At 43.9% G+C, this 12,593-nt stretch overlaps 2 protein-coding genes across 3 annotated transcripts; both read left to right on the top strand.

Annotated features, from left to right (window-relative positions):
• The first annotated feature begins 5,655 nt into the window (after positions 1-5,655).
• LOC133928661 (zinc finger AN1 domain-containing stress-associated protein 15-like) lies at positions 5,656-8,172 on the top strand. The gene is made up of 2 exons (XM_062375095.1): positions 5,656-7,026; positions 7,842-8,172. Exon 1 carries the CDS (start codon positions 6,513-6,515, stop codon positions 7,023-7,025), a length of 513 nt encoding a protein of 170 aa, XP_062231079.1. The 5' UTR covers positions 5,656-6,512; the 3' UTR covers position 7,026; positions 7,842-8,172.
• Positions 8,173-9,219: 1,047 nt separating this feature from the next.
• On the top strand, positions 9,220-12,304 carry LOC133928660 (uncharacterized). Of its 2 annotated transcripts, XM_062375094.1 has the most exons (4): positions 9,220-9,345; positions 9,559-11,423; positions 11,503-11,621; positions 11,711-12,304. In XM_062375094.1, exons 2-4 carry the CDS (start codon positions 10,184-10,186, stop codon positions 12,203-12,205), a joined length of 1,854 nt encoding a protein of 617 aa, XP_062231078.1. In that variant the 5' UTR covers positions 9,220-9,345; positions 9,559-10,183; the 3' UTR covers positions 12,206-12,304. The 2 variants fall into 2 exon arrangements, with proteins under 2 accessions (XP_062231078.1, XP_062231077.1); XM_062375093.1 differs by having other exon boundaries at positions 9,235-11,423.
• The last annotated feature ends 289 nt before the right edge of the window (positions 12,305-12,593 follow it).

The following is a 12,593-nucleotide window of genomic DNA, read 5'->3' on the forward strand; positions in this document are numbered from 1 at the left end:
TTGCTTTAATTTGGTGGCGTGAGTATAGACAAAAATATCCTGATAATATTCCAGCCACTTGGACGGCATTAAAAGCTGCTATGCGTCATCGTTTTGTGCCGTCATATTTTGCTAGAGATTTGCTTAATCAAATGCAGCGTTTTCAACAAGGTTCGCTTTCCGTAGAGGATTATTATCAAGCTTTGCAAAAGGGTATGATTCGCTGTGGTTTAGTTGAACAGGATGATGCTGCTATGGCTCGTTTTAGAGGTGGTTTAAACCGTGAAATTCAGGACATTCTTGATTATAAGGATTATGATGACATGACCACCTTATTTGAATATGCTTGTAAAGCTGAACGCGAAGTGCAGGGACGGCGATCTTCGACACGCACTAATCATTTTGCAGGTTCGAGCAAGGCTCCTACACCAGCCCCACGGTCGACGCCCCCTACTTCCTCTTCCACCCCGCGCGAGTCGACCTCTTCATCGACCGCACCTTCGCGCGACTCGTCGGCCAAGCCGACCGCGCCTCCGGCCAAGCCCGCGCCGTCATCTGGACGTGCTCGCGATATTCAGTGTCATCGTTGCAAAGGGTTTGGTCATGTAATTCGAGATTGCCCCAACAAACGGACCATGCTGATTCGTGACGACGGTGAGTATTCTTCCGCTAGTGATTCTGAGGATGTTCAACATTCTATGCTTGCTACTGACCATGCAGATAATACGGAGCTTCATGTCGACTCTAGTGCCGCCGACAGGTATGCAAATCTTGTTGTGCAGCGTGTTCTTAGTACACAGGTCGTTCAGGACGACCTAACTTGACAAAGGTTACATTCGTGAGTCTCTTAGTCCTTGTTCGGTTCCTGTTTTGCTTATTCCTAAGAAAGATGGTTCATGGCGTATGTGTGTCGATTGTCGTGCAATTAACAATATTACAATTCGTTATCGATATCCTATACCACGCCTTGATGATATGCTTGATGAACTTAGTGGTGCCACAATTTTCTCTAAGGTTGATTTGCGTAGTGGTTACCATCAGATTAGAATGAAACTAGGAGATGAATGGAAAACAGCATTTAAAACAAAATTTGGCTTGTATGAATGGTTGGTTATGCCGTTTGGTTTGTCTAATGCTCCTAGCACTTTTATGCGCTTAATGAATGAAGTTCTTAGGCCTTTCATTGGAATATTTGTTGTTGTTTATTTTGATGATATTCTTATATACAGCAAATCCATGAATGAGCATTTAGATCATTTGCGTGCTGTTTTTGATGCTTTGCGTGCTACTCACTTGTTTGGTAACATGGAAAAATGCACTTTTTGCACGCAACGTGTTTCGTTTCTTGGCTATGTTGTCACTTCACAGGGAATTGAGGTAGATGGCAGCAAGGTGGACGCCATTCAAAGTTGGCCTCAACCGACGACGGTTACACAGGTTCGCAGTTTTCTTGGTCTTGCAGGTTTCTATCGTCGTTTTGTGAAAGATTTTAGCACCATCGCTGCACCGTTGCACGAATTGACCAAGAAGGGTGCGCCATTTGAGTGGGGCGCACCACAGGATGAAGCCTTCAACACTTTAAAGGAACGGTTAACTCATGCTCCTCTCTTGCAATTGCCTAATTTTGATAAAGTGTTTGAATTGGAATGTGATGCTAGTGGAATTGGGTTAGGTGCTGTTTTATTACAAGATCATAAACCCATTGCATATTTTAGTGAGAAGTTAAGTGGTGCTGCTCTTAATTATTCTACTTATGATAAAGAACTTTATGCTTTAGTGCGAACTTTGCAAACATGGCAGCATTATCTATGGCCTCGCGAGTTTATTATTCATTCTGATCATGAAGCTTTGAAACATATTCGAACCCAAACTAATCTGAACCGTCGTCATGCTAAGTGGGTCGAATTCATTGAGTCTTTTCCGTACATCATCAAACATAAAAACGGGAAGGAAAATGTGATTGCTGATGCTTTGTCTCGTCGTTATACGATGCTGTTCCAATTAGACTTTAAAATCTTTGGTTTGCAAACTTTGAAAGATCAATATGTTAATGATGCTGATTTTCATGACATTGTTTTACACTGTAAAGATGGCAAACCTTGGGGCAAATTTCATATGCAGGATGGGTTCCTGTTTCGTGCTAACAAGCTGTGTATTCCAGCTAGCTCGGTTCGTCTTTTGTTGTTGCAGGAGGCGCATGGAGGTGGTCTGATGGGTCACTTCGGCGTTTCCAAAACACACGAGGTGTTGTCCGACCACTTCTTTTGGCCACGGATGCGCCGTGATGTTGAGCGCCTTGTTGCACGTTGCACTACATGTCAGAAAGCTAAGTCTCGTTTGGGTAATCATGGTTTGTATATGCCCTTGCCTGTTCCCTCTTCACCTTGGCATGATATTTCGATGGATTTTGTTTTGGGGTTGCCTCGCACTAAGAAGGGGAGGGACAGTATTTTTGTGGTCGTTGATAGATTCTCTAAAATGGCTCACTTTATACCTTGTCATAAAACTGATGATGCCTCAAATGTTGCTGAATTGTTCTTTAGAGAGATTGTTAGATTGCATGGAATTCCTAAAACAATTGTCTCTGATCGTGATGCTAAATTTCTTAGTCACTTTTGGCGTTCTCTTTGGAATAAATTGGGAACTAAGCTGCTGTTTAGTACTACTTGTCATCCTCAAACTGATGGGCAAACTGAGGTAGTAAATAGAACTTTGTCTGCTATGCTTAGAGCTGTTCTAGATAAAAATTTGAGACGTTGGGAAGATTGTTTACCTCATGTTGAATTTGCTTATAATCGTGCTACACATTCTGCCACTAAGATGTGTCCTTTTGAGGTTGTTTATGGCTATATTCCTAGGGCGCCTATTGATTTGTTTGTTATTGATGTTGAAGATGAACCACATGTTGATGCTCTTGCTCATATTGATCACATGAAACAATTGCATAAAGAAACACAACAAAACATTGCTGTTGCTAATAAAAAGTATCAAGTTGCTGGTAGTAAAGGTCGAAAACATGTTTCTTTTGAACCTGGTGATTTGGTTTGGTTGCATTTGCGTAAAGATAGATTTCCTACTTTGCGTCGTTCGAAATTGATGCCTCGTGCTGCTGGTCCTTTTAAAGTGCTAACCAAAATTAATGATAATGCTTATGTTCTTGATCTGCCCATGGAGTTTGGTGTTTCCACTAGTTTTAATGTTGCAGATTTGAAACCATATTTGGGCGAGGATGATGAATTGCCGTCGAGGACGACTTCACTTCAAGAAGGGGAGGATGATGAGGACATCGACACCTATATATCAGCCCAGACGCCATCCACTCCAGCCCAGGTGCCATCTCCATCAGCCCAAGTCCACACGCCATCTCCATCAATCCAGGCGCCACCAGCTAGGCCAATGACTCGGGCCCGTGCACGAGAATTAAAGATTGTTTTGGTGCTGAAGAATGAAGGCCCAGAAGCTCAGTTTGACCAACAGAAGGCCTAAAGACTGATGTGGACCAACTTGGGCCAATCTGGCCAAGGCGGCCCAAAGGAGGGCGCCCCTAGGGGTGCGTGCCTCTCCCTCTCCTAGCCGGCCCTAGGGGCTGCGCCCCCTCTTTTCCACCCTATAAAACCAGGGGCTGCGCCCCCTATTTTACTGGAGTTTTGTTTAATTGATAGCCTAGCTACAATCCGTCCTTCGACGTGAATTCAGAACTCCACCTTCGTGCAATACATCAGATTGCTCGCCTCTAATTCTTGCTCGTTCTTCGATTGCTTGCAAGAATTGATCCTCGTGATCAGGTTGATCTTGTTTACCGCAAGGTTAATATCCATCGGAAGTTGGTTCAGCGATTGCATTGGCGCTTCGGGCTTGCTCGTCGTAGTCGGATCGTGAGGGTCGACGTCCACTAATCGAAATTATCATCACTCGCCGAAAGATCAGGCACTCTACACCTATCAAAGTCCCAATAGAATTGACCTCACCAGATGGTCCAGTGTTTAGGGGTTGAACTCATTGGAGTATTTTGTCCAGAGGCAGAGTGAAGGCTAATGACTTCATCGTATGGTCCGATGCTCTATGTGTTGAACTCAGCGGAGTATTTCTGACAAAGAGGGAGAAGACTGAGGACCTCACAGGATAGTCTGGTGATTTGCACTTGGTAACACCGAAGTATTTTCTACAGAGAAGAATGCAAGTGCAGAAGACTGAAGATCAACCAACCGGATGGTTCGGTGCTTGGTTTGTGCATATCGGAGTTTAGCAGCGGAGCATTTCTTGCAGAGGCAACTACAAGTATTGAAGAATAAAGAACAAACTACCGAAAGGTCTGATGCTATGATGATGAATTTATCAGAGGATTTTACACAAAGAGGCTGCGAAGGCTCAGATGGCTCAAGATAAATCACCAGAATAACCGGTGATAGATTTGAAGGCACACCATAGTGTCTGGTGTTCACAGAGGCATTGAGTGGAATTCCAACGGCTAATTTCTGAGGTTGTACTCACCAAATTGTCCGGTATTAACAGCTTTCTGAGCCACCAGAAAAATGGCTAGTTGGTAGGTTTGAGGCTATAAATACCCCTCCACTAAGTCATTTAAAAGTGTGGCATGCTGCTAGAGAGTCTAGAGAATACTGTTATACACTTGAGAAGATATCCAAGCCACCAAAGTGCTTAAAGTTATCATCTAAGGTGATTAAGCACAAGATTAGAGAGTGTTTAGTGTTTATAGGTTTAGAGTGAGTTGTAGCTAGGTGTTGCAGCTTGAAGAAGGGATCAATGAGTGATCCTAACTTGTACCGAGAGGTACGCCAGCATCTTGCAATCTTGTTGACTCGCCGGTATCTTGGGTCTTAGTGGCTCAAGTTTGTTGACTCTCTGACTTGGTGTGGAGTGACAACAAGACATGTGTACGAGGACGTGGAGATCCTTGCCTTTGTGGCTCAAATTCTGAAGTGATCATAATGGTAAGTGACCATAAGAGAAGCTAGTGACGAGACCTTGCTTTGGTGGCTTAGTTGTTCATTCGACTTGAAGCTTTGCCCTGGTGGTTTGGTGGCTTAAGAGTCATGACTAGGTGCCGATTGAGAGCATATTCTAGGTTGAGCTCCAACGTGAATTAAGGATGGCATTCATACTATCGATACTATGTGATAAAATTCCTTTTGCTAAGTTTATTTCTCTACCTTATTTACATACTTATAATTTATCTTGTTAGAATATGTTGTAATCCTCTTAAATCGTAGAGTAGACATAATAGATAAATCTAGAGCATATTTATATAGAAATTAAGATAGATTTTTTTAATGACGTCTTTGAAACCAATTTAATTTAGTTTTCTAAGTATTCTAATTTACTCTTCTCTTATGACATCATCATAGTCTAATGCTATTGCAATAAAGCAAGCGACATACTTCAGCTGCAAGTTCAACTTATTCAGAATGCTATGTTGAAACTGAAGGCCGGCCGTTAATGTTGGGAAGATGTGGACAGAGAGAACATAAGCTTTGCCTATATCAGGCCTTAGTTTACATGTAGTGTTCACACAATCGAAAACATCTTTGCTCTAAGTTTACATGACGTCTTGTTGGCAAAATACTGTGGTCAAAACGAAGCTAAGAAAGCAAGCACAAAAGGAAAAACGAAAACAGGAGCTGCGCTGCGCCATAAGGAATGGTGTCGTGTGCCACCTAAAATCCACACATAACCTCCAATTTGACACCTCGTAAAAACGAGTAAATCGTTTATCCCAGAATTCCCCTGCAGAGGATCCCGGTGCGCCCCCCCCCCCCGCCCCCAAGCTCCACCTTTCCCCTCTCTCCTACCCCGCTTTCCCAATTCCCCAACCAGGCCTCGGCCAGCTCATCCATCGCCCGAATTTTGTTTGAATTCGGTGTCAATTCCACGCGACCATCGGGGAATGCACGCTGATTCGTGCCCCACTGGCGTTTTTCCCCCGTGCTGGTTCGGCTCGTCGGCCTTCTTGGTCTCGCGGAATTCGATCCCAGAACTCCGCGCCGCTGCCGTTTGAGTCATTTCCAGGGGCAGTGGTTTGGATTCCTGGGCGCCGATTTTTCTCGGGAAGAATCGGTGCTTTGGCGCTTGCGGAGCTGAATTTCGCAGATTTGTGCGCGTCTCATGAGCTGAAAAGGTCGTCGGTTTTGAGTTTCTTCAGGATTCCTCCTGATCTGTGTGTATCTTCTTGTCCCGGTTTGATTTCTTCCTGGGTTTTGATCCTGCTCATTATCAGATCAGGCAGAAAAAAAAAATCTATCTTGGTAAGATTTTAACTGAATTTTCTGTCCATTTCCGCGAAGACTCCATTATTTTCCTCCTTTCTTTCCACGACTTCCTTGATTTCTCCATCTCCAGATCTCCGGAGTGTACACCTTTTTTGTAAAGAAAAATCCTTGTTTCGACATTTCTGAGCTGATTTTTTCGCATAAATTCCATTTCGTGCTCGTTGTACACCATGTTCGTCCTGATCTGATCGCCAAGCTTGGGGTTTGCCTCGATTTACTCGATTCCTTCACCTTTCTCTAGTCAAAATGGCGCAGGAAAGCTGTGACCTCAACAAGGACGAGGCTGAGATCTTGAAGCCTTCGTCATCATCCTCACCTTCTCCTTCCCCAACAATTGCTGCACCACCGCCGCCACCAACAACCGCACAAATACCAGAACCACTACCTCCACAATCACCACCGACGCCACCGTCAGCAGCAGCAGTAGCAGCTCAATTCTTGCCCAAGCCCTGTGGAGATGTTCCCATAGAGGCTTCCAAAAAGCGGAAGCTGGCCGATGCCACCGCCACTGATGCTGAAGCATTATTGGTGGTTGCGCCAGCTGAGCCGTTGTCGCCGGTGCTGTTTGTGAACCGGTGCAATGTTTGCCGCAAGAGGGTCGGTTTGTCTGGGTTCAAATGCCGGTGTGGGGAGCTGTTTTGCCCTCGCCACCGGCATTCCGAGACCCATAACTGCTCGTTCGATTACAAGACTGCTGGTCGGGAGGAGATTTCCCGAGCAAACCCTGTCATCAGGGCTGCAAAAATTATTAAGATTTGAGGTATATAATCTTGTTTGTTCAATCATCTTGCATGTGATGTATTAACGCATATCATTATATTCTTGTTTCCTGCCAATTTTAGCTAAATGTTCCTTTGTTGAATGCTCGATTATTTTTTTAAGGTGTCAAGTGTCATACGCATCAGCTCTCATTGCCTAAGATATCGCAGCCTTGGTGTCTAATTGCAATTGTTGTCTCATTCATATAGAACTGCATTTGAGATAGCAATGATGCAGCATATAATAATTTGCTTTACTGGAAGCAATGATTCACCTGATGTGATATTGTGATTCTTGTTTCCTCTCATGCAATTCGTCCATATGATTACATAATATATTGTATCGAAGCATAATATATTGAGGCCTTGCTGATTTGCTCAGGAAGACAGTGTAGCTGAGCTGTAAATCAGTTGTCATGTCATTCCGATTAGCTGTTAAAATGTGAAAGCTGCCTTTAATATGTGATGTTTTACTGGATTGGTAGCTTGTTCGTGAGATGCTCTGCTAGCTGGCTTTTGTGGCTACTTGCAGCAATGTAAATTGATGTTCTGTACACAGATATTTGTGGATGGGTTTTATTTCTTTTTGTATTTCCGCAACGCTGCATCATATTTGTTGAAGCTTCAAATTGAAATGAACATTTTGCTTGGAACATTATTGACAATAGGAACTTTGTTATCATTGAAAACATTCTTGAAATGTGTTACTAGATTATATGCTAGACTGTTTCCTGCTTCCCTACAGCCTTGTTGCTAGTCCAAATTTGAATGCTTCGCTCATGGACCTTTACATTTTCGTGTCTTCTGTACATTGTAGGTCATGTGATTATGAACTATATGGAAGACTAAGCCTGGAGATGCTGCAAGAGAATCATGCTGTCATCCCAGGCAATCCAAACGCATTATCTCTTGCATATTCTTGAAGTAGTTCCCACGCAGCTGAGCTCTCAGTAACATAGAAAAGTCTATAGCGAGCTGAATTCCACGAGTCGGTTGTTGTGGGAATTACTTCACTCTTGTTCGTAGTATTTGGTTCAACTCCATAGCTTCTCAAGCTACCATGCACGCGGAAGGTGGCAGTTGTACTACCTGAGTCATATTTTTATTGAATCCAACAATTTATTGTAGCATACTGTAATCTTTCTTGAGTCTTGTTTGGTTTTATTCGATGCGATTGTGTGTTCTAAAAGCCTGTGTTATGTTTGGAGTTTCATTGCATTATGTAGTTAATCAGCTCTAACACGCGTTGCAATTATGATCCGGTTGTCTGGCAAATCATTTGTTTGCCATGGCAGATTTTACATGGTGTATCTATCATACTTATCATGGTGTCGCCATAGCGTCGCCATATCGTCGTTATGGCGGCGTGGCGGTAATTCGGAGCTCGCCACAGAGACGCCACGGCTCGGGAGTCTATGGCGTCCGCCACATAGGAACGAAGGCGATATGGCGTCGATTTGGCGTCTGTTGGCGTCACGAAACATATGGCGGGCGCCGTAAGTTGAAAGGGGGGGGGGGGATTAGAAAAGTCCAGAACAGACCTTATCCTCTGCTCGGGCGTAGCAGGCCGGCGCTTCCTCCTCCCCCAAGTCGCCAACGGTCCGGGGCTTCCTCCTCCGCCAGCGGTCCGGCGCTTCCTCCCCCGCCAGAGGTCCGGCGCTTCTTTCCCCGCCGGGCGCTTCTTCCCCCGCCGGGCGCAGCGCATCTTCCCCCGCCGGGAGCCCGTGGCGCACGCGCATCTTCCTCCGCTCGCCGGGATCGGGCGCGTCCTCCTCCGCCAGGGGCCGACGCCTCTTCCTCCGCTCTTCGGCGCCTCTTCCTTCGCTCGCCGGCGCATCTTCCTCAGCTCGCCGGGAGCCGGCGGCCCGGCGCATCTTTCTCCGCCCGTGGCTGCCTCGAGTCGAGCCGCTTCCGACAGCACCACTCTCTGAGTCTCTGGCTCTCTGCTCCGTGCTCCCCCCGTCGCCCGGTATGTGTAGGCAGTTAGACACTAGATAGACTGACAGAGACTACAAGCAGGCCTAGTATTGCAGAAGCAACCGTATGTCTCATGCTCTAGAATTTCCATAGTCCGTAGACTCAGTACTCAGTATATACAAGAATAAGAGATTGGTCATTTTCTAACGGATATAGTTTTGATTTAGTGCATTACTATTTACTGCATTGCATATTAAAAGTGTCTCACCAAAGTGTACTTAATAGGTATATACAAGTATACAACAAAAAGATGCAGAAACTGCTTTCAAGACAGGCTATTGGTAACAGTCCAGATTTATTTTGGCTTCCTTCTGGGTTCAAGACAAGTGCATTGAAATACCTAGGTATATTGCAGTATTTATATTGCAGAGTCAAGATTTAAGAGTCATAAAGACATAAACTATGTATATTGCAGTATTTATATTATTTAAAGTTAAAGTGCTAAGTGCCGAGTGCCGACATATTGCTCTTGATGTTGCATTGCATATTGGGCTATTGGCATATTGCTATGTATGCTGATTGCTGAAATTCTTAGTTGTTGTCACTTTGTTTTTTAGAACATGGCTACTCAAGGGACTAGAAGTGCGGAGGCTTCGGACGCAGCATCAAATTATGATCCAAAGACTGATCCAAAGCGCAAGCCGGCAAGGTCAAATGATCCTGGATGGAAATATGCATTTTAGCCGACTATTGGTAATAGAGATCTCTTGCAGTGTTGCTTGTGTGATAGAACTGTAACTGGAGGAATTACAAGACTCAAAGAGCATCTTGTGGGTGGTTATGGAGATATTCTGAAGTGTGCCAAAACCACACCAGTTATTGCTCGGGAGATGCAAGCTGCTTTGAAGGGCAAGAAGAGACCACTTTTGCTTGATGATGATGGAGAGCTTCATGGAGAAGATGATGATGTGCTTGATGTGACAGAGGAGTCACAAGATGCTTCTAGAAGCATTGTGCATCCTAGTTCAGGGACAGCTGCCAAAAGGAAACAATCCAGCTTTTTGAAGTTCAGAGCATCAAAAGAGCCCAACACAAAGTCAGTCGGTTCAATGATTAGGAGAACTCCAAAAGAGGTTGTCGAAGAAAGACATTCGAAGGGTCCTTCTCAGATCAGTATCCAAGCAAGCATGAGGACAAAAGAAGAAAGAGAAGCTGTCAACTTGGAGTGGGCCAGGTTCTTTTATGAGTGGCATACCATTCAATGCCGCAAATTCTAGGCAATTTGAGATTGCTATAGAGGCCACTGCACAATATGGTTCTGGGTACAAGCCTCCTACCTACCATGAGCTTAGGGAGCCTTTACTCGAGAAGGTCGTTAAGGAAACAGATGATTTGAGAAAGAGGCATGAGGATGCATGGAAGCAATATGGTTGCACATTAATGTCAGATGGATGGACAGATAGGAGAGGGCACCATTTGATCAACTTCCTAGTCAATAGTCCGGAGGGGACTTTCTTCTTAGAGTCGATTGATGCATCAAGTGAAGTTCATGATCAAGTGATGCTAGCTGATTTGTTAGAGAAGAGAATAAGCGACATTGGCGTTGATAAAGTTGTGCAAGTTGTCACTGACAATGGGGCTAACTATAAGGCAGCGGGCAAGCTTCTCATGGAGAGGTTTCCTACACTTTATTGGACACCTTGTGCTGCACATTGCTTGGATCTTATGTTAGAAGATGTTGGAAAGTTGAAGGCATTCAAGAAGCCTATCTCACGTGCTCGTCATGTCACTACTTTCATCTATAGGCATGGAAGACTTCTTAGTGCAATGAGGGAGAAGACAGGTGGTAGGGATCTTGTGAGACCAGTAGCAACTCGGTTTGCTACCATATTTCTCACCTTACAAAGTTTGCACAAGCATAGAGATGCACTGAGATATCTGTTTACCTCTGATGATTGGACGAGTTGCAAACTAGCAAAGACAGAGGCCGGGAAAAAAGTGTATGATATTGTGCTTTCTAGTGAATTTTGGAACTCTGTTGAGGATTGCCTTAGAGCTTCTCTACCACTTATCATTGTGTTGAGGGTGGTTGATGGTGATGAGAGGCCTGCCATGCCAGAAGTTGCTTCTCTCATGAATCATGCAAAAGAGAGGATAAAGGCTGCCTTCTGTACTGAAAACAAGAGAAGTTTGCTCAATAATATCTTACAAATTATTGAGGGTCGTTGGGACAGGCAAATGGACACCCCACTCTATGGTGCTGCCCTATTTTTGAACCCAGGAAAATTCTATGCCATCCAAAAAGAGAATGATGAATATGTTGGGCACCTAAGGGGTTGTTTCAATGATGTGCTTGCACGCATGGTGGAAGATGAGACCCTTCGAAACAAAATTGAAGAACAATCCATGCTCTACGAAGATCAACGTGGAGGCATCTTCAAGAATTGTATGGCCCTCCAAACTATGAAGTCAAAGAACCCTCGTAAGTGATTTTAAATTTTAATTACAGCATGTTATGTACAGCTTAACCCGTAATATATGCATGTTTATTGTCAATTTAGTTGATTGGTGGCGTGCGTATGGTGGCCGATCTATTGACTTACAAAGATTTGCTAAGCGTATTGTTAGTCTTTGTGCTTCATCATCTGGTTGTGAGCGTAATTGGAGCACTTTTGAATTTGTAAGTGAAGTACTCAAGTTTCACATTTCAATTAGCAAAATTAATAATACATTTTTGTTAACTTTGTTTGCTTTTATGGTTGTTTGTAGATTCATACAAAGAAGAGAAACCGGCTAGAGCATAAAAGATTGAATGATTTGGTTTATGTTGCCTACAATCGGAAAATGACTAGTAGGTTCAAAAACGTCGTGAGGAAGCGGGTAAAAGCTATGATCCTTTGGTTATGGAAGACTTTGATTGGGAAAATGAATGGGTTGATCCAACGGTCCAACCTCAAAATTCTAGTGCTTTGGACATCACATGGGACCAAGTTGATGAAGCAATTGGTGCATCACATGAGCTTTGAGGTCGTAACCTTCCTAGGACCTACGCTCGTCGTGCAAGACATATATCAAGAGTGGTTGAAGAAGAAAGAGTGGTTGAAGATGATGAGGAGGAAGGAGAGGAAGAAGACATCATTGTGGATGATGTTGATGTTGATGATTTTGGTGACAAATCGATGGATGCTACTGAAGATGATGCGGAGAACATGGATGTTTCAAACGATTTCGATGAGTTTGCATTGGATGACTTTTGAGAGATGAGAGATTTGAAACTTTGAATGATGATTGATGAGAGAGTGCTATGTCTTTTGTGCTACATTTACATTGCTATTTATCTTATGTGCTACATTTACATTGCTATTTATCTTTTGTGCTAATATCCTATACTATAATGTTTCTATTCGCCACGTGTGTATGGCGTCGCCACGCCACGCGTCATGTCGTTGTAAAGCTGTGAAGGTGGTGGGTCGCCGCGCCACGCCACGCCGCCGTAACAACCATGGTATCTATGCAAGACTGAAATTTGCAGCGTGGATGCTAACTTACTGGTTAGATCACTGTAACGCAAATATGTTGTAGGAAATAATTCAATTTTCACAGGATTTTGGTAAAAAATATGTTCTAAATGGGGCCTAAAATGTGAAGATAC

Source organism: Phragmites australis, chromosome 9 (genome assembly GCF_958298935.1).
Source record: "Phragmites australis chromosome 9, lpPhrAust1.1, whole genome shotgun sequence".
Taxonomy (NCBI): Eukaryota; Viridiplantae; Streptophyta; class Magnoliopsida; order Poales; family Poaceae; genus Phragmites; species Phragmites australis.